Source organism: Lissotriton vulgaris, chromosome 1_1 (assembly GCF_964263255.1).
Source record: "Lissotriton vulgaris chromosome 1_1, aLisVul1.2, whole genome shotgun sequence".
Lineage (NCBI taxonomy): Eukaryota > Metazoa > Chordata > Amphibia > Caudata > Salamandridae > Lissotriton > Lissotriton vulgaris.
In genome coordinates, this window is record NC_141685.1 from 138,435,108 (window position 1) to 138,456,952 (window position 21,845).

At 46.6% G+C, this 21,845-nt stretch overlaps 2 protein-coding genes across 4 annotated transcripts in view; one reads left to right on the plus strand and one right to left on the minus strand.

Moving 5' to 3' along the window:
• Positions 1-4,158, plus strand: part of LOC147737794 (uncharacterized) — a 61,831-nt gene extending 57,673 nt beyond the window's left edge. Inside the window, exon 2 of the mRNA XM_086924976.1 lies at positions 4,048-4,158. Coding sequence (XP_086781102.1) covers positions 4,048-4,158 — 111 coding nt within the window. The remainder of the gene's footprint in view (positions 1-4,047) is intronic.
• An 11,104-nt stretch (positions 4,159-15,262) lies between these two features.
• LOC147737795 (uncharacterized) lies at positions 15,263-17,182 on the minus strand. Of its 3 annotated transcripts, XM_086935434.1 has the most exons (4): positions 16,596-16,978; positions 16,180-16,259; positions 15,757-16,095; positions 15,263-15,672 (listed from the first exon to the last, which is right to left on the minus strand). In XM_086935434.1, the coding sequence occupies exons 1-4, from the start codon at positions 16,976-16,978 to the stop codon at positions 15,263-15,265; spliced, it is 1,212 nt and encodes a 403-aa protein (XP_086791560.1). The 3 variants fall into 3 exon arrangements, with proteins under 3 accessions (XP_086791560.1, XP_086791544.1, XP_086791552.1); XM_086935418.1 differs by having other exon boundaries at positions 15,263-15,829; positions 15,914-16,135; positions 16,214-16,978; XM_086935426.1 differs by having other exon boundaries at positions 15,263-15,558; positions 15,979-17,182.
• Positions 17,183-21,845: the final 4,663 nt, after the last annotated feature.

Here is a 21,845-nt window from a genome sequence, read left to right on the forward strand (position 1 = left end):
ATTTTTAAAGGATTTACCTCACTGGCATCGTACTTTAGAGGATGTAATGTGCAGGGGGTGTGGTAAGGCGGCTGAAGCTTTAGAGCATGTAGTCTGTCTCTGCCCAGCAATTGCGCCACAGCGCAGACGAAAACTGAAAGTTGAGTGGAACAGGCTGGGAACCCGGACCTGCAGCCAGGCAGTAATTACCGCTCTGAATCCAGAGAACACAGTTTTAAACATAGGCCTTACAACTCTTATACGCTACGTATACCGTAATTTTACTCAATAACCGGAAGGGCTGGTCAACGTTTTTATTCAAAAGGCATACAGTTTACATTAAATCGCACCTTATTAAATGTTGCTAAAATTGGTTACATTTGATTGCATTTTCCTACTACCTGCTGCTAGTTGTTGACCTTTTGATTGCATCCATCAGCATAACATAGCTATTGTTATGCCCTCAAATTTCTTTTTTGTTCAAATGCCATTGTTGTTACGGTTGTTGTGTATATTTTGCCTTTTTTATCACATGTACGCCACTGAAGTCCGCTAATCCAATTTGGAAGTTTTTATGTACCACTGTTTTTATGTTTTGCTATTTTATCATAATTTGTATTGTTGTTGATATCCTCTGACCTGCACTTTTATGGATATTTTATATCCAAATAAAGCTAAAGTTACCTGTACATTAAAAATTGTCCCAGGATGCTGATTTCTTGTCCAAGGAAGACCTAGCTTGAAAGTACTGTCTGTACTGTTCCCATGAGGCACAGGGTCAAGACTGATTTGCATATGGCTGGGTCTGAACTGGAGGGGCGAAGTGAGCTAAAGAATTATTATTTTTTTTTTGGTGTAAGAATTTTATTGCACTATTTTATCGCACAAAGTACAAATCGTTTACCATCCATGGTGCACTTGCCTACAACCACATCGGGCCGGCTCCCTGCAACCATGGTTACGAGCAACTGTTCCAGAACTACACAGCCCATCAGCCGACATCCAGCGGACCGGCGGCGCATTAGTAGATAGAAATCCGTCGCGTAGCAGTGCTATGGTCGCGACCTTATACATCAATATTCTTACGTTTTCTCGGTTTTTTCGTACATTTAACTGAAACTTAACTTAACCGTACAGTCCCCAACTTGTAGTTCCACCTCTGTAACCCTCCCTCTGCATCACAGCATCCTCCCCCCTAGGAGCCTGCACTGTACAATCGATTGTCTTTTATTGTCATCCACATGCGTTCATTCACACAACTTCCGCTTCTGAATCTGCTGTGCCATGTACAAGTAAGTAGTCACGCAGGTATCCCCAGTAATCCTTGGGCCTAGAGCCGATCGGCAGTTCCTCCTCATATGTATTGAGCGTGTCTCGGCAGTACACCATGTCCTCAATCCAGCGTTTCACCTCTGGTGCTCTTTTACTGTTCCAGTGGATTGACACCCTCCTTTTAGCCAACAGGAGTGCGACCGCACAGAATTTACGCTTCAATGCTCTCAGGTGCGGAGTGATACCCAACAGGCAGACCTTTGCATCACAGGACATGTTAATCCCCAACATTTCATTCAAAACCTGCACAACTTGTTCCCAATAACCCGCTACCTTTCTACAGTGCCAAGCTAGATGCATGAAGTCAGCCCCTGCCTGGTTACACCTGCAGCAGTTGGAGTCTTCTCGCAACCCGTGTTTGTGTAGTCTGTGTGGGGTGTGGTATACCTGATGCAGATACTTGTAGTGTATTATTTTCAAGTTCCCGTTAGGGGTGAGCATGCCCGTTAGCATGCATGCGGAGTCCCATTCCTCCTCCGTTAGAGGCTCCACAAGCCCAGCGCTCCACCTGTCCCTGGCCTTGAGTGTGGTATTCCCCACTGCCCCTTGCGCACTTGCATAAAGTTTAGATACCATGTGAGATGCCTTGGGTGTGGTCAGGAGTAGTTGTAAAGGTGCAAGTGTAGGTGGCTCTTCCGGATATGATGGGTAGTGTTCACGTATCGCTCTGTGGAGCCTGAAAAAGTTGAAAGTAAACAGTTGGGACGGGTTTGTGATGTAGTGCAGTTTATCGAGTGTCTGAAATTCACCATCCCTGTATAGGTCCCCCAATGTGTCTATTCCGGCCCGCCTTAACAGATCCATTCCCACCTTTTCCTGTGTCACCGAGATGGCTGGGTGGTGCGCCAGTGGTAGAGTGGGTGCGTATAGTGGTAGACAGTTTGCCTCTTTGCCCAGGAGCCTCCACGCCTCTACGGTTGCGTCGACTGTGTTAATATCACGTTCATGTAGTTTGGTGCGTTTGTGTGTGAGTATACTAGTCAGAGGGATTGGGTCGGCGTCGCCCTCTTCTACCGCCACGTGTGTCAGAAAGGGCACTTCATGATACCAGAAATGCGCGTATTGTGCCTGCGCACATAAATAATAGAGATAAAAATCTGGCACTTTGAACCCTCCCCTAGCGTAAGGCAAGATCATGGTGCGTAGGTCCATTCTTGCTTGCTTACCCGCCCATAACAAGTTGAGCACTAGTGTCTTGATGTTTCGGAAGACAGCAGCGGGAGGTTTTATAGGGATGTTGTTGAATAGATAGAGAAATTTCGGTAAGAGCACCATTTTCACTATCGCTGCCCTGTCAGCCAATGATAGAGGAAGTCTGTTCCATTTTTTAATTTTATCCTCCAGGGTTGCAATCGTCCGCCCATAATTTGTCCTGACGACTACCTCTGGGTCTCTGTGAAACCATATACCCAGATATTTCGTGGGTTCCTCCTGCCACTCCAACGGATAATCCAGGGGAGTCGGCTGCTTGCTGTCTGTTAGCGCCAGTATCAGGGATTTATCCCAGTTTATTTGCAAGCCGGCCTGGTGACCAAACTTGATATATTCCCTCAGGAGAGGATTTAGGTGTTGTTCCGGGTTTTTGACATACAGCACCATGTCGTCAGCGTACAGTGAAATGTGTATGGGACGGGAGGGCATTTGAATCGCTGAGTGATGATAGTGCTGTCGGATTTTGCAGGCCAGAGGCTCCAGCACCAAAGCAAAAAGCATTGGAGAAAGCGGGCATCCCTGTCTAGTGCCTCTGCAGATAGGTATGGGCTCTGATATGTATCTGTTTACTCTGATGCGTGCCGTCAAGTTTGTGTAGAGCATCGCTATCCATCCTTGAAATATCCATGGGAATCCCATGCGCACCAGCACCGCGCGGATAAATGGCCAGCCAATGGTGTCGAACGCTTTAGCTGCGTCTAACAAGACAGCCACTGCCTTCGTTTCTGGTGCCAGATAGTGTGCTAACGCGAACAGCGTGCGGGTGTTGTGTGTGGTGGCCCTGTCCGGGATGAATCCCGACTGATCTGGTCGGATTAACATTGGCATGAGAGGTTTTAGCCTGTCTGCCAGCAGACTAGCTATGATTTTGGTGTCTACATTTAATAAAGACAGCGGACGGTATGAGTCACACTTATCTGCATCCTTGCCAGGCTTTAGCAATGTGATGAGCAGGATCTCCCTTAGAGACGCCGGCAGAGTCTGGGCTTCGTGCGCCGCTCCGTACATCTGCACTAGGTGCGGTGCAAGTGTGTCAGCGTATGCCTTATAGAATTCCGCCACAAATCCGTCCGGCCCAGGTGCTTTGTTATTGGGTAAGCGTCTGATGGTGTCGGTGACTTCCTCTATTGTGATTGGGCGCTCCAGATATTTTCTATGACCATCTGCTAGCCAAGCCATCTCGATGGCCTCCATATATTTCAATAGGTCCGTCTGCGACGGTGAGGGGTGCGCTTCGTATAGTGTACCATATGTGTTCATAAATTCTCTTAGTATACCTTTAGTGTCAGTGATTACCTCCCCGGTGTTGGTGGTGATAGTTGTGACATTTTGTGGTGTTCTGCCTGCGCATATCTTAGCGGCCAGCTCCCTGCCCGGTCTACCCCCTTCGCCATACCTCCTTGCGGTTGCTCGTTTAGTCACATATTTCAATTCGTCTGTTGCAAAGCTAGCATGCTCCGTTAATAACACTTGGATATCCCCCAAGAGTTTAGTGTCTCCTGTTTGTGTGTATGCCTGCTCTAGGGTTTGTATGGCTTGTTCACGTGTGCGTATTTGTTGCCTGATGTCTTTGAGGATACCAGATGCTGTACTGAGGCAGACTCCCCGGATGGTAGCCTTGAAGGCCTCCCATAGCAAGCCTGGGTCCTCCGTTGTCGGGCTGTTAATATCGAAGTATTCCTTTATTGCATTATGTATGGTGTCGACGTATACTGGGTCTCTCAATGCTGACGCTTGAAAGCGCCAGGTGAAGGGGGGTGGGTCGTAGTGAGGGATGTCTACTTCTAACAGTACCGGACTGTGATCTGAGAGTGTGCGTGGCAAGTGTGTAACATCCGACACCCATGAGAGTACATCTTGAGAGCCCCGCCAGTAGTCGATCCTGGACCAACTATTGTTCGCCGCATTTACGTGTGTCGCTGCTGTCGCCCCGGGGTTACGAACTCTCCAGAAGTCCACCAAATGTAGGTCGTCCATAGCGTCCCTCACCATTGTCCTAGCATTCCCATGTTGTTCTGATGTGTGCGCTGCTCTATCTAGTGCGTCCTGCATCGTGACATTGAAATCCCCTCCCCACAGTATTTGGGGTGTTGCCATGTGTGCAAAATTGTGCCATACTTTGCTGTAAAACCCTGGGTCGTCCACATTAGGGCCATAAGTGTTCACCAGTAGGATCTGTTGGCGCCTAAGTCTGCCAGCCAGCATTACGCATCTCCCTGCAGTGTCTCGCTGTATGTCAGTAACTTCCAGGCCCGTACCCTTCCTGACTAATATACTAACGCCCCTAGAATATGTCGAGTAGCTAGAGTGAACCACTGTTTCAGCCCAACGTGCCCCTAGTGTTGAGGAGCCATCCCGCTCTAAGTGCGTTTCCTGTAAAAAAACAATGTTAATGTGCAGTCTATCAAAATATGCAAATAGCCGCCTGATCTTTTTCGGGTTGCCTAGCCCCCTCACATTCCAAGTGACCAGTTTAAGCGTGCCCCTACGCGACATGTATACGTGTAAGGTAATGAATTAACCACAGCGGATAGCCCGTTTGCCTGTTGTATCGCATGCATGCGTCGCCGTACCTTATAACATGTGGAATTGACAATGCTATACGCTTAAACGGAACAGTATTCATTGGACTGTGCGCCCCAAAGGAGTTCGCCATGCTTCTCAGACACAGAGGTTTCAGTCTATTAGAACTTGGTTGTCTCAATCTCCCCCCACCCACTTTAGCGCCCAAACTTTGCCAAAGCCATCCCTGAATTAACATCAACTGTAACAGAAATGTCGACATCCAACATAGTTCGGGGTACACCCTCCTGGGGGTGTCACCAGGTTCACACATCTCCATCCACATAGTGGATGTGGACGGTCGCATATGCGCTGCACTAGTGAATAATTTGCTTGCGATCTCTTCCAACCCCGTTTCCCCCGCCAGCTTGTCCTGCATCGCTTAAATATCAGTTCTCCGTTACGCTGTCTTCCCCTTTGTCTCTAGTCCCAGCTTGAACTTGGGGTGACACTCAGTAAAATATGCAGTGCTCCTCGCTCAGCCAGTAGTCAAGTAATAAGGCCGGTCAGGGCCATGGCCACCCACCCATTTCCACTCGGTCCGGTAGCCTGCCCAGCCTGCCTGCAAGCGCACTGCGTATACTCACGTCCGGAGCAGCACCTCCGCGGCATCACATACTCGGAGATAGTACTCACTGCAAGTCTGTAAGTGCTTTTCCGGTCCATTTGCTGCCACCCATGCTGCGTGCACTGACCAAGTGGTTATCTGTCAGTGTCCGTGCATAGAAAAAATCCGTGTCACGTCCATGTAGTACCAACTCGTCGCCGGCTTGAAAATGTTTCAATTCACTCATTCCACATCGCTGGTCGGTTCGTTGCGGTCGTGTTGTTTCCTCCGCTTTCCTTGTAGCTTGATGAAGTCTTGTGCCGCCTGCACCGTTGGCAGTATGACAGGTTTCCCGCCAGTGAGGACTTTGAGCTTCGCCGGATACAGCATGGCATATTCCATGCCCAGATCTCTCAGCTTTTTCTTGACGGGGGCAAATTCTTTCCGAGCCAGTTGTACCGCCATGGTGTGGTCTGGGTAGAACTCCAGAGTGTTCCCCTGATGTGTAATTTTCCCCAGCTCTCTCGCCAGCCGCAGGACCGTGTCTCTGTCCCTGTAATTCAGCATACGTGCGATGACCATTCGCGGGGTGGCTCCTGGTTTCGGCACTGGGGCCAGGGATCGGTGCGCGCGCTCCACTAGGAACACTGGGGATAGATTGTCAGCTCCAAACAGTTCTTTGAGTAGGTTTTCTATGTAGGTCTCCATTTTACCTGTGTTCGTGGACTCCGGAAGGCCCGAAATCCGAACGTTGTTCCGCCTGGACCTAGCTTCCTGGTCCTCCACCCTTGCTCGCAGGACCTCCACTGTTTTCTCCAGGGCTCCGCATGTCTTGGCTGTGGTGCTCTGTTCGTCCTCGAGCTTCGAGATTCGCTGTTCCGCTTCCGTGTGGCGCCCTTCGTGCTGCTCAATTTTCGCCGCCATGTTGTCGACCCTCTGCACCACGTTATCCAGCTTGCCATTCATCTCCTGTAAACTCTGCTGTATCGCCCTCAGCACTGACTCCATGCCCGTGCCCTCCGGTGTTTCCCGGCCCCCTTCCATCTCCGATTCCGCAGTATTATTTCTGCCTTGGTTCCGCTTCTCGAATTGGAGCTTGGATTGGTTCCGGTCGGGCTTCCCCATTTCGAGATGTCGCTTTGACTGGTGTCGCTCCGTTGAGTTGGGGCTGCAGCCCTATGGTGTGCTTGAGGTGTGACCGGCACGAGTCACTGGTGTCACAGTCCCTCCTCTTTCAACGCGCGTGGATAGCAGCGGGTTCGCCTAATTATATTCTGGCCCTATGCGAGGCCTTGGATGTTGGGCGCAGCAGGTGCCCCTCTGTGCTGGACTCAGTTGCGGCACTGTGAGGGTATGGGTCCACACCAACACCCCCCGCCCTCGAGCTGTCGTAGTGGTCCGCGCTGTTTTATAGTTAGCCCGCGTGGATGTTAGGTGCCTCTGCACGTTGTGAATTGCGCCTGCATGCCGGCTGTTGTGGTGCGCTCAGTACTCACTCCGAGTCCTCGTGTGGTCGAGCGCTCCACTTGTGCCCGTGTTCTGGTTGGGGAGACCCGGTTCAGGATCCACTCGCCTCCGCCTCGCCTCATGCGCAGGTGTCCCCACCGGCTTGCGATGTGCTCCGACCGGCAGGATTGCCCGTTGAAGCTGCCAGTGTTGTGCGTTCCACGGGCGCCGCCATCTTGCCCTCGGTGGAACGCACGCCGATTCTGAGTGGCGCCGAGTTCTGGGGATCTGCGGGGGCCCCCCGAGTCTTAGGGGGTGTTAAGCGGCCACACACCAAGCCGCGCCGAGCGTCCGCTGCAGTCCACACGCGCTAGGGGTCGTTAAGTACCTCGGGTCTTCGAGCCTCCGGAGCGGCCCTTTTGTGCGGCGTCCGCTAGGGCTCCGGTTTTTCGGCTGTACCTTCTGCTTTCCGCACAGCTGGTCGTGGCATCGGGTCTGGAGACGTCAGCCCTGCATTCCGATGCACAAATCTGTGTTCAGCGCTTAGTCTGGCGGGGTTTTTGGGGGTCAGAAGACGTTAAGAGCGCGACCGCCCGGATAAGCTGACTCGTTAGCCAGCCATACCGCAGTGCGCCCTCTAGCGCCCCCCCGAAGTGAGCTAAAGAATGATAATGGATTCAACCAGACCTGTGACTGGGGGTGTGTGTCTGAAAATTTTAAGCGCTCTGTCCATCATCTCGTTGTGTTTGCTGATGAAACGTATTTCAAAAAGCAACCAAGTCTGCTCTAAAGTAAGTGCAACTAAAAAAAAAAAAAAAAAAAAAAAGCAACAGAAATAAAATCACAATGGAAAACATTACATTTTTCAAATGAGGTTGCATGAACACAGAGAAATGAAAAAAGGGCAAGATCAATCACCTGCAAAGAAAGGGAAAACAAAAATGTTTGAAGCAAATTTGTATAAACAGAGTTTAAATATAAGTGCATAGAAGTCTATTGCAGTCAGGGAAAACAACAGGATAAGATCAGATGACAAGGGTAAGATGAATTTCAAATTCAAAGTCTGCTGTACGGTAACCGAACGTGATCAGGAAAAAGTGAGAGTAAAAGTGCGCAAGGAAAATCCGGATTCATACCAAAATCACCCTCAGCAAAAAAGGGAAATAAATACTGAAACCTATGCACTATGCAACACTGGTGGTGCCAAAGAATGGGAAAAAATGAACAGTTTGCAAAAAATCCACAAAGGAGGGTGAAAATAGATCGACTGGGAGAAAAAAAAGAAACCTCGTCAATTCACGTTCTTAGAAAAGGTTTTTTAAAAACACCAAAAAAGGAATACAGTTTCAACAGGAATACAATGGACACATAAGAACTCATGATGTAAAAAGGATGAAACAAGAATGTATGGGCTCAAAATCACAACAGAGCCCTCACCCCAAAACATCAAACTCCTAAATATTTGGAATGGTTTTTGGACGAATTTTATAAAATGTAAAGTAGTGTCTCCAACCAGTCGATCGCGAGCTACCAGTAGCTCCCAGACACCACTGGATTATCTCACAGCTTTGGGTTAAGTTTTAAATAAGAACAAGGTCATATTTTCCTTTTAAGTTAAGGGAAGGCTGTGTTTATTTTATATTATTATCATCAGACTGCAGCTAGCAGAGTCCGATGTTAATGGTAATTTTTTTATCAAGCCCACGATTACCAAAAAGGCATCTTGGCACTCGTGTCATTTGAAACCTGACAGTATGGGATATAAAATACCTAAACATTTGCTAAGCAGTTAGATGAGAACATTAAACTATGGGCTGGAAAGAAAAGGCTTAAGTTCCTTCCTGAACTTCAATAGTTGAGGCTGACCTCAAATGATTGGATAGAGTTCCACCATTTGGAGGTGGAGTAGGCGAAATGTCTCCCTCCCCAATGGACACTTTTTATTCTGGGTAAACATACCTGCCTAGTATTGCTGGACCATAGAGTACGAGAAGGGGCATGTCATTTGAAAATCTTGTAGGAATCGAGGGCCAACCTGATGCAGTGCCTTATGGGCACAGCATGAGGCTTTGAATTTAATTCTTTCCTTAATAGGCAGCCGATGGAGGTCTGAAATGGCTTTAAAGGCTGAGCAGAATCAGGGGAGGTTCTTCAGAACTCTTGCTGCCACATTTTGGACTGTTTACAACTTATTGAGAAGACAACTGGGAGCCCATATAAAGATCAATAAAATAATCCATTTTAGATACGACAAGAGTCAGGATGACACTTTTCCTAAGCTCCATGGGAAGGAAGGGCAAGATTTTCTTTGAATCTTTTAACATAAGGAAACAGGAAGAGGTTACCTGATTGGAGTGGTCAATAAAAGTGAGTTTTGAGTCAAAGACGACTACCCAAATTTCTAGCCGTCTGGACTGGGAGTGGAAAAGGCTTGAGATTGTGAGGCCACCAAAAGGAGGAATCCTTACAAAATAGCACTAACTGTTTTTTTCTGTACAATTTTAAGAAATTCTTCTGTATCAATAAGTGATGCTAGTCATATTCGTTTTAAAATCTTTTGCCACTTTTTCAGGTTCTGCAGTAACCAATAGCACTATTATATCATTGGGATAAAAGAATGCAGAGAACCAACAGGATTGAACTAGTTCAATTAATGGAGTGCTGTAGGCATTAGACTACGTCAGACTTATTGAAGATCCCCGAGACCCCACAAGGCAGTGAAAATGGGGCAGAGGTAAAATCTTCCAAAGGTACCAATTGCTCTCTGTTTGATAAAAACAACCTGGTCAGTTTGAGAGCAGTACTGTTGATGCTTATACTTTCTAACTGGCTTACCAAAGAGAAATGGTTAACCTGATCAAATATGGCTGAAAGATCAAATAGGATCAAGGCTGCATTAATCTCCTCTATCCACAATGGATCTGATCTCTTCAGTTACCGCCAATAAGGTTGACTCTGTACCGTTGTAGGGTCTAAACCAATGTTGAACAGGATCCAGACAGTCGGTATTTTCAAAGAAGGCGGTGATCTCCTGATTCATGGCCTTTTCTAAAATTTTATTGGGAAGAGGAAAGACCAATTTGGATTCGCAGCACTTTACATCTGAGGGATCGAGGGAAGGAGTCTTTAGAAGTGGCAAAATAGATGCCTTTTTCCAAGCAACTGGAAAAAAGACGGACTTCAGGACCATTGTTAGTAACATAATGAGATGAGCAGAAATGGTAGATGAAACCGGATGGAGGGCAAGAATCTGCAGGGGCTCCACATTTCCTACTGTTGATAAGATTAATGTACTCATTACCAGGAAATGGTAAATTAGTTTATTCACCATACGTTCCTCCACTGTATCTGTCCCTAAAGATTATCTGGTGTTATTGTAAAATCTAGGAATATTTTATTAACTTTGGAAAAAAGATTTCGGCTACTTCATCACAACTTTTTGGCTGGGAGTTACAACATTTTTATAACCAAAGGATGAAAGTGATTTAACTGTGTTGAACAATAGGCTGTTACTCTTCCTCCAAAAATGTCATTGGTGCCTACATTTTCTTTTACATTTCTCGAGATCATAGGAGTACCATGGTGCGGAAGGCGCAGACATATGGTTAATCTTCAATCTAAAAGGCCCTACTTGTCAAACTGTCTGGTAACAATGTGCGAGATGATTAGCCTTAAGTAGCTCAAGACTTTCACTGATCAGAAGTGACACTCACTTCAGAAAAGGTTGAAGACCCCTGTTGTAAACACTTAGGGCCAGATGTAGGTCGCCAATTACCGGTCGGTAACGGCCGATTTCGGGCGTTACCGACCGGTAATTGGTTTTTGAGATGTGGCGGGGCCCGAATTTTACCGAATCTGTAAATTTACCGATTCGGTAAATTTACAGTTTCGGTAAAATACCGACTCGGTATATTTACCGAATCGGTAATTCCAGATGTCGCTGGCACTTCAAAGATTGCCACAGGCCCTTTAGGAGTCGGTATTTACCACCCAATCCTATTGGGTGGTAAAATACCGAATTCAGGTGTACATGCAAATCTGTGCATGTACACCTGTGCCATGTGGCACACAGACATGCCCTAAGGGCATGTCTGTGTGCCACATGGCACACAAGCCTGGAATTGGGGTGCCAGGAATTGGGGTGTCAAAGTGACACCCTGTTCCCCCTTGCAGGAATCGGTATTTACTGATTCGGTAAATACCGAATTGGTATTTCCCATTGATTCCTATGGGCTTCAAGGCCCATAGGAATCAATGGGAAATACCAATTGGGTATTTACCGAATCGGTAAATACCGAATCTTACAGATTCAATATTTGTTAAATAAAAATTACCTACATCTGCCTCCTTCCAATTTACCTACTCTTAAATACCGAATCGGTATGATTCGGTATTTAAGAGTAGATAAATCGGAATTACTTACATCGGGCCCTTAATATTCCTAAATTCAAATAATTTGAAAAATGCAAAAAAAACAGAAATGTGCTACAAAACAAAGAGTTTCCATTGGGCCAATTGAAAGGGGGCTTGTTTTTACACTAGCAACAATTGTCTAGGAAACATAGGATAGGCATGATGCAAATTGTGAAAGGGAGAGTGCACATGTTACTTCCACCCTTTTCAAGTGGGAGTTCAAAAATATGGATCCAGCCCACAAGGTTCTGAGTTTCCCAGAAGTGTACTGAACCCCAGACTGACCGGAGTCTTGAAGCAACAAGAGTATATTGTAGTTACAGCCCAGGAGCTCTATAGCCAGCAGAATCTAGCATCCATGACTCCACACAAGAACAAATAGGAGTTAGAATAGCCTAGCCCTTTTCCATGTCACCCTACCCCACAGCACTGTCACCAACCCCACCACACTAACCTTGAAAACCATAGCCCCTTTCCCCAAAACACCGCCATCATCTGTTCTCACAAAACACTGTCCCTTTCTGCTCGCCCTAAAACTAATCCCCTACACTGCAACCTACCCTCAAAACACTATATGGCTACACTGCCTGCTTCTGCCATAACGCTGCCCTCTATCCTGCCATCCCCACCCAAACTGACCCCTGCCCTACCATTGTCCCTATTGCCAAACTGTTGGACTTGGCCCTTTAAGCAGGTTCACCCCTGAACTTTTTGCCTTGAACTCTGACCTGATGTTAGTTGATTTGCGGCCTCTGCGCACTTTAGCACTGTGGCCCAGTGTAAAGTGTGTGCGCTCTCTGAGTGCGTGTGGTGTGAATGGCCTGCCCTCCCATAGGAATGCATGGAGGATATGAATGTCCATGATAATTCCTGATGTGAGAGGAGTGCAGGGGCAAGTTATGGTATGTGCGGACTCGAGAGATTAAATGCTACGCAATGGTGTGCGCAGATTTAATGTGACTAGTGGAGAAGTGCAACTTTTTAGAAGTTGGCATTTCTGTGTGCAGTGAATGTGAATTGACTGTCTGGCTTGTGATTGACAGGAGCTGGCTGGTGTGCTTGGCTCCATGAGCCAGGATGGGTCTGCCCGGTGGTGAATAGGGAGATCTGCATGTAGATGGGAGGGAGGAGTTGCATCTGGGACCTGAATAGAGCTGGGCCTCCCCTCCACAATGCTGGCTCCACCTCCTGTTGTGCGTCTGATGTCCCTGGCCTGTCCTGTGACTAGAGGAGAGGAGCTGAGCAAAACAAAGTGCTCAAGTGCTCCTGAACCAGTTATAACTGGTTCTCTCCTAGACCTGTGCAGTGTCACAAAGGGATTTAGCTGTATAAATAAGGGGCTATGACCCCATGAAAATGTTCTTGTTTGCTACTTGAATCTACCAGGGGCGTGCTGTTGCTAGGGCCCAGGGGAAGACTTGGAGGACTTCTTGGGGACCCTTCTACTTTTGGATCCTGACAGAGAGGGGCTTGCTGCTGGTGGGGCCCAGGAGTGACCCCATGGGGGCTGTCTCCTTGCTGGAGTGCCCTGTGTGCTGGCCCATGGGCCCTAAACTGCCCTCCCTGATGCCCAGGACTTATTGTACCTATTGCTCTGTGTTCTGCTTTTACCAAGGCTTGCTACAGCCTTCCTGCGCTTTATATGAAGACTGGGCGTGCTTTTGATTTAGTGCCCCCAGCGAGGGAGAGCCTGGGGTCTAAGCAGCGTGGAGCTGCAGCCTGGGCTGAGGGAATCCCCCTCGTAGGGATTCCCCCTCGTAGGGATTCCCCTCTCCTCCTGAGCCTTATGGGTGCCCACCCCGCTTCTCTCGTTATTTATGGTGTGCAGGTGCCCACCCTGTGTCTTAGCGTGCTATTTTTAATTTATGCGCTGGTGCCCACCCCGCGACTTTGCCTGATTATGCGGATGCCCACCCCGCTGTATATTTGTACTTATGAGGGAGCCTACCCCTTTTATTGCTGGAAAAGATTACCGCCGCAGCCCGTGGCAAAACAGGAAGTCAGGCACCGTAGTGTCTGACGGCGGGCAGGACTTTCGGTTTTGAAAGAAAGTCCCGCGCTCGCCGCCGCCGGAGAATCCGCCCGAAGGAGAATGCTGGCGCCTGCCTGTGCAGGGCACCCATTGCTGAGGGAGAGCCCCCCGTGCAACAGGACTTCTTTAAAGTTCGTGGATCCATCCTGGCATGTGGGAAATACTCACAAGGTGAGGAATCTGCAGGTAAAGGAGTATCTACCAGAAAGGCAAGTAACTGGTATGTTAGGTTTTCCTGCTGTCGTATATTATCTAATTCTGGGTGGTGAACTCATCTAGCAGAGTTATCCGTAATCAGCGGAGCTTGCGGAGTTCCTTAGAACTCTGCGCTGTGGAGCGTAGCAAGGTTTTTTTCCACGCTTGTGCTCTTCAACGCCATGTACTGGAGCGCTTGTCGAGGTCTAGTTGGCGAGCAAAAATCAACTTCCTGGTGAGATTCGTCGTCGGATTTCTCAATGTGAGTAGTCGCGGCAGGATACAACCACTCGCATTGAGAAACCTTCCTTCGCATTGACAAAGCTGCCGCTCGAGTAGAAGCAGCTGCACTCTCTTGCGCTGCACATGGTGCAATTCACGATTAATTTTACAGGGTGGGACTAACAATCGGAGATCAATATCACCACAAACTGCATGACCCTAACACACTCCGCTGCTTGCAGAACTCCACGTAGAGCGATTGAGTTTTTTTGAAACTTTGCAGAGTTCTTCATTGAGGAACACCGCCTAGGCCTAATCTTATCATGAAAATCTAGATTTTAGTCATATGTTAAGAAACAAGGGTGAGTAGAAACCTTTTGGGCGGAGAACATTTAAGACATTAATATTGTGAATTTTTTGGTAATTAGTTGATTTTTGCAAGTACTAACACTTCTCTGTGTCAAGTAAAGACCTTGAGAGTTTTGTAACTTTCAGATAGTCAAATTGTGGATTTTGATGCAATTAAAACATTTTCAGGGCCTGAAATTTCTTTGGAGGTTGCATGCGGGCAGCCTAAGTTATCCTGCAAGAATTTCTTGATCAATCCTGTTGCAACTACAATATGTGCTCTCTCATGTAAAGTCAGGTTGTTAGAAGCTTTCCTGCAACTCAAGATATACCTTACTTTTCACCTGGTGTGGGTACATTTCTCATGTTTAGTGAGATCTCCTTTCTGAGTATAACGTTTCTGGCTTTCCCCTCCTGTATAAGGCTTTAGTCCAGCTTGAATTCTCTCATGTGAAGTGACATTGTATTCATGATTAAACCTTATCTGACATTCAGAACACACATAAGGCTTTTTTCCCCCGTATGAGTTCGCTCATGACAAGTGAGAAGTCATTTGTGACCAAAACTTTGCTTGCATTTCGAGCACTCATAAGGTTTTTCCCCAGAGTGGGATCTCTCGTGAAGCATAACTCTGTCTTTCAGATTTAAGCTTTTATGGCATAAGGATTTTCTCCAGTGTGGAGTTTCTCATCGTGAGATAGCGTTTTCTCTGCAGCTTTTCTGGCATTCAGAGCACTAATAAGGTTTTCATCAGTATAGAGTCGCTTATGGTTAGTGAGGCTGTGCCTATCAAATAGGAATTTCTGGCATTCACAGCATAGGTAATGTTTTTTCCCTGTGTGCGTCTGCTCATGTAGATTGAGATTGTGTTTAAAATTGATGCTTTTCTGGCACTTGGAGTCCTGAAGTATTTTTGATGGTGTGTTTTCTTATGGTGCATGTACCTATCTTTACCTCTGATTCTTTTCTGACATTTAGAGCACAGATAATGTTTTTCCCCCAGTGTGGATTCTCACATGTGCAGTGAGATTAGATTTACGGCTGAAATATTTTTGGCATTCGGAGCACTGATAAGGTTTTTCCCCAGTGTGAGTTCTTATATGGTGAGTGAGCTTGGTTTTTTCACTGAAACATTTGTGGCATTCAATGCACTGATAAGGTTTTTCCCCAGTGTGGGTTCTTGTATGCCGAGTGAGTATTCTTTTTTCACTGAAACATTTCTGGCATTCAGAGCACTGATAAGGTTTTTCCCCAGTGTGGAATCTCACATGTGCAGTTAGATGTGATTTAAGTTTGAAATCTTGTGGGCATTCAGAGCACTGATAAGGTTTTTCCCCAGTGTGGAACCTCACATGTTCAGTTAGAAGTGATTTAAGTTTGAAACCTTTTGGGCACTCAGAGCACTGATAAGGTTTTTCCCCAGTGTGAGTTCGTATATGCAGAGTGAGACGGAGTTTGTTTTTGAAACATTTCTGACATTCAGAGCATGGATAAGGATTTTCCCCAGTGTGGGTTCTTATATGGTGAGTGAGCTTGATTTTTTCAATGAAACATTTGTGGCATTCAATGCACTGATAAGGTTTTACCCCAGTGTGGGTTCTTGTATGTCGAGAAAGACTTCCTTTGTCACTGAAACATTTCTGGCATTCTGAGCACTGATAAGGTTTTTCCCCAGTGTGGATTCTCACATGTGCAGTTAGAAGTGATTTACGTTTGAAATCTTTTGGGCATTCAGAGCACTGATAAGGTTTTTCCACAGTGTGGATTCTCATGTGCCGTGTGAGATTACTTTTTATACTGAAACATTCCTGGCATTCAGAGCACTGATAAGGTTTCTCCCCAGTGTGCTTTTTTATATGCAGAATGAGATAGCGTTTTTCAATGAAACATTTCTGGCATTCAGAGCACTGATAAGGTTGTTCCACAGAATGGGTTATTGCATGTTGAGAAAGACTTTGCTTTTTACAAAACCTTTTCTGGCATTCAGAGCACTGATAAGGTTTTACCCCAGTGTGGATTCTTGTATGTTCAGTGAGTCTGAATTTTACACTGAAACATTTCTGGCATTCAGAGCACTGAAAAGGTTTCTCCCTAGTGTGGGTTCTTATATGATGAGTGAGAGTGTTTTTGTCAATGAAACATTTCTGGCATTCCGAGCACTGATAAGCTTTCTCTCCAGTGTGAGTTATTCTATGCCGAGTGAGACAGGTTTTGGTTCTGAAACATTTCTGGCAATCCGTGCACTGATAAGGTTTTTCCCCAGTGTGGGTTAATACATGTTGAGAAAGATTTTTTTTTGTCCAAAACCTTTTCTGGCATTCAGAGCACTGATAAGGTTTTTCCCCAGTGTGGGTTAATACATGTAGAGAAAGACTTTGTTTTTTACAAAACCTTTTCTGGCATTCAGAGCACTGATAAGGTTTTTCCCCAGTGTGAGTCCTTGTATGTACAGTAAGGTCTCTTTTTTCACTGAAATATTTCTGGCATTCAGTGCACTGGTAAGGTTTTTCCACAGAGTGGGATAATACATGTCGATATAGACTCGCTTTTAAACTAAACCTTTTCTGGCATTCAGGGCACTGATAAGGTTTTTCCCCAGTGTGGATTCTCATATGCTCAGTGAGATAGGATTTATCTCTGAAACTTTTTTGGCATTCAGAGCACTGAGAGAGGTTTTTCCCAGTGTGCATTCTCTCAAATTCAGTGAGATGTGATTTATGGCTGAATCTCACATGTCGATACAGACTCGCTTTTAAACTAAACCTTTTCTGGCATTCAGAGCACTGATAAGGTTTTTCCCCAGTGTGGATTCTCATATGCTCAGTGAGATAATATTTATTTCTGAAACTTTTTTCGCATTCAGAGCACTGAGAGAGGTTTTTCCCAGTGTGCATTCTCTCAAATTCAGTGAGATGAGATTTATGGCTGAATCTTTTTTGGCACAGGTAACTTTTTTCCCCAACTTGGGTTATTTTGCTTTGATTGAGGCGGGTTTTAACACTGAATTTGTTCTCACAGCCCGTGTTTTTATAAGGTGTATTCCTAGAGTTAATATCTCTACATTTAGTTTTCTCTTGCTTATAAGCCACGGTAAGAGTGAACTCTATTTTAGAGTTGGGCTTGTTTAGATAATGTTCAGCATTTATCTCTAATAGAAATTGTGTGTAATCTTCTTAACACTTGAATTGAGCAAAATATGTCTGAATGCAGCCCTTTAAAACCTGTCGAAATGTTACTAGCAGATAACAGTCTTTTGGTTATAGCCTCTCCGGCAGCAACTTACTTTGTGACTGAAGTTTTTCTCCAATCTATTTGTATAGGTTCTTAGCAATGCAGTGATAAGGTGTTAGTCTGATATTTAATGATTAAACTGAGAAGTACCTTTTTGCACTGGCGTAATGGCAGTAACTGAGAACATTAGAACATGCACAGTAATATTGTGGCTCACCAGTCGCAGAACATCAGTTCCTTTTACCCTTTCTATGTTTGGTGTAAGGTTAAGGATTGTAGTTTTGAAGACGAGGATTTATTTACATTAGCTATAGAGCAACGGTGCTCTCTTAATCCATTTTTATATTTAACAGTTTTACATATCACTCCTGCACAACAGATAATGTTGAGGCGATTTACATAGAATTACAGAACAGTACACAATAAAATGGAAACAATCTGAGATGGTCATGAACACAATAAAGTGGTGAATTTTTAAGTTTTTTGCCAGAGTGAGCAGAGTGGGTCGAGGTGTTATATCCCGAGGCAGATAGTCTCAAACTTGCGTAACTGGTTAAAAACGGTTGTTGAACAAAGGTGATTTTCCAATCTTTTGGTTGTTAGCGTGTCAGCTTCGGAGTCTTCTTTCAGTGTCTTTTCTTTGATGGTTTGCAGAAGAAACCTTTTGTTATATCTGTCTTTTATGCAGTGTGTGCTGCAACTCTGGAATTACATGATGCTTTAGATCATGCGTGCTTTAGATGAACGTTATTCTGTCATGCTGAGGCAATTTGTCTTTCTGATAATATTTCAGATGAGGATGTGGTGATTGGTCTTTCTGGCATTATTTCTGATGCTGTGTGGACATATATGACTTTGCTCTGGGTTCATGAAATGCAAAATTAGAGACTTCACTTACAGGCATAGTACTTTCCTCAGCTCCCACTTCCTCGCCACACCTAGATTTTGGAAATTGTTTAAACTTAGAATGCTGGATGTTTTTCAAAATAATCCTCCTTATGGCAATAACATTCAGTTGGCTGGTGCTAAATCTTGCTTTCTTCGTCCGTAATTTCAATCACCTATAGTATTAAAATTAAATAGTTAATACATGTAAATTTCCCCAAAAATAATTTGCAAGCCATATCAATGCAGAATTGCAGAATTTTGAAAAAGTTGTGCTATTCTTCAGACAGAGCAGAGTGTAGAATGGTAGCCTGAGAGCACTTGGATGTAGGAGTGAGGATTTGTAGAATTTCCAACATTTTATTAAGCTCAGAAAGGATACATGTAGCCTATGGACTTGTAACATAGAATCCCAAAAGCAGAAATTAAAGTCACATGGACTGGCACCAAACAGATATTTAAAATAGAATACTATTAATGAATTTTTAATGTAGATTTCTAGGATGGGAATTTCCCCTCCACGGACAACAGGCGTTTCCCCCTGCCCTGAGTTACCACCTACTTGTATATGGTATCCTGACTTTTGAGCTCTGGCCTCTGCCGCACGCAAATCTATGTGTATTGCGAGGACTATGCCTAGACCTATCCCTCAACTATGGTACAGAGTATGAATCAAGGGCAATGCAATTAAGGAGTACTTTCATGTGTTCATTTTATTCCACCTGATTATCAGTTGTTAGGCTTTTCTGCACCTGGATTTACCGGACAGAAAAATTAGACTGAAAAGACCCACAAGACTCTGGGTGCAGCAGAAGCAGCCAAGACTTATGCTGTTTTTTTACTAACTGGGGGAGCTTCTGTTTCTAATCTCTTTGGGGCAAACACTCGATCACTGGCGACCTCCTACCTGCATTGATGCGCCGCCAACACTGTGGGCCATCGGCTGCTGGTCTCCCCCGCCGCCGCTGCCAGAAACACCACGCGGCCGCTGAGGGGGGAGACTACAGCCCCCAGAACTCTCTCTGCTGCATCACCCCGCCCACCTCTGCCCACTTCGGCGCCCGGAGGCGCTCAAAGGAGCGGCGCTTCCTCAGTGGAGCGGGAGCTTCTGTTTCTAATCTCATTGGGGCAAGCACTCGATCACTGGTGACCTCCTACCTGCATTGACGCACCGCCAACACTGTTGGCCATCGGCTGCTGGTCTCCCTTGCCGCCACTGCCAGAAACACCACGCGCCGCCGAGGGGGGAGACTACAGCCCCCAGAACTCTCTCTGCTGCATCACCCCGCCCACCTCCGCCCACTTCCGCACCCGGAGGTGCTCAAAGGAGCGGCGCTCCCTCGGTGGAGCGGGAGCTTCTGTTTCTAATCTCTTTGGGGCAAACACTCGATCACTGGCGACCTCCTACCTGCATTGACGCGCCGCCAACACTGTGGGCAATCGGCTGCTGGTCTCCCCCGCCGCCGCTGCCAGAAACACCACGCGGCCGCTGAGGGAGGAGACTACAGCCCCCAGAACTCTCTCTGCTGCATCACCCTGCCCACCTCCACCCACTTCCGCGCCCAGCGGCACTCCCTCCGCGGCGCGGCAGGCACGGGCTAAGCCCGGGCAAAGGGCGGGCCATCTGTGCCATCCGGGGCCAGAGGAGGCTGGGCCGGGCCACCCCCTTAAGACTCTCCACGGGATCTGCCTATTGTTGTCAAACGATCCAGGGGGACAGACATCTAGCAGCCTCCGGAAGTGCAACTGATTGACAGCTCATTTGTCCGTGGAGAGCTTACTAAAGGTACTGCTTCTTGTCATTGGAGTAAAGCTAGGATTCTTTCTAGCCCCGAGTATGGCGAACTGTAAACCCACACCGACCAGGGTGGGGTGAGGAGTGAAGGGGACCCTGGACGCTTTTATATTGAGAGCAGAGTCCCTTCTCACACATGAAATACAGTTGACTGAAAAGCGATTGTCCTTGGACACCTTGATTGTACGGAAACGATCCTCTTTGGGCAAATTAGCGGCTTGCCCCTCCCCCAGAGTTGACACCCCCTCAGATCAAGCAAACACTGTGCACACTACATCTACTCAATGCACTAAGGCACAGGTTGACACCAGCTCGCTAGAACAAGGGGTTGGCGAGTTAGCCAAATCAAATGAGCAGACGGAAAGCGATTCAAACCTAGTACAAACGCCTATGGGCAAAAGAAATGGGCATGCGGCCCTCCCCTCAGGGTCACTGGAGATGAGTGGATTGGGGGACGGGATAGCCCTAGTAACATTGGATGTGGGTGAATCAGATTCCTCACAAAGGTCAGTTAGGGAAGTGGTGACACGCTCCAAAAAGTTCCTACTCACTACAAACTCCGCCCCTATAGTTGCCCCCCCAGTTGTCTTCAGGGCTACTGGTAACTCAGCTAAGGGAGGGTCACACACAACAAGACCCAAAATTACAACCAAACGGAAAGGGGGGACAAGACTAACAAAGATGGGGGTGGGGGGGAGGGAACGCGAGCACAGCATATCAAAGTTGCCCAAATTGTGGAGGAGTGGATTGGTCCCAGGGAATTGTTACAGCTCTAGAGTTAAAGCTGGAATCACTTTTAGTCGCATAACTCGGGCCAGTGCTCGAAGAAATAAATAGATTAGAGGGGAAAATATGCAGGATACTAGATCAAGAAAGGGACAACCCACCGCGACTAGTGTAAGGGCGGCGGATGAGAGGACAGGGTCCTTGCCTTGCCTGGAGCCAGTTAACAGCAATAAGGGAATAGGGGAGGGGAACTCTAACGTTGGCAAGCCTATAGGTGGGAACGAGGTAGCCAAGGAGGGACAAAGGGAAAACACTAGGAACCAATAAAGCTCGGGCCAAGTAATACTTCCAATCCCTTGACAGCTACCACACATAATGGGGAGAGAGAGACTGTCACTATTCCAATCCCAATCTCATCTGACCATGCACGTAGTACCCAGGGTCTACAGCATCCTGTCCCTACACTATAGTACTGACAGGGGTTCCAACATGTAGCCTGGATAGAGAAGAAACAACAAGAACCCTGATTAACTAGGCAGCACACTGGATGGTCAAAAACATGAACATGAGTACATTCCATCATAGGCACATTCTCATGGCACGGATTGGATAGGAGCTAGTAAGAAGAAGTTCACGGGAGATGGTGTAATTGTAAATTTTAGATACCCAGAGCTCGTTAGGGAGTTGCTCTCCTCAAGGCAGTGGAGCCCCAATGAGGTAGAAGGTGGCTCCTGCATCAAAATGCTGCCCCTGAGTTTTTTTTACAGGGACACAGCTAGAGAAGTAGGTAATGCAGGCTATAGGCGGCGAATGAACACTCCGGAATGGGAAGACTGGTCGAAACCAGCAACCAACAGATATGTGCCACTTGCTAATGCATTTACAATGGACGAATAAGATTGACAGGGGAAGGGGAGGGA

What these genes read in the sequence shown, in the direction of transcription:
- LOC147737795 (XM_086935418.1), bottom strand. Translation starts at nt 16,978, where the DNA reads ATGCACACTGGGAAAAACCTCTCTCAGTGCTCTGAATGCCAAAAAAGT. An exon ending in AACATGCAATAACCCATTCT is followed by an intron (nt 16,136 to 16,213) that starts GTGGAACAACCT and finishes CATATAAAAAAG; the next exon opens with CACACTGGGGAGAAACCTTA. An exon ending in GCCAGAAATGTTTCAGTGAC is followed by an intron (nt 15,830 to 15,913) that starts AAAGGAAGTCTT and finishes TGTTTCATTGAA; the next exon opens with AAAATCAAGCTCACTCACCA.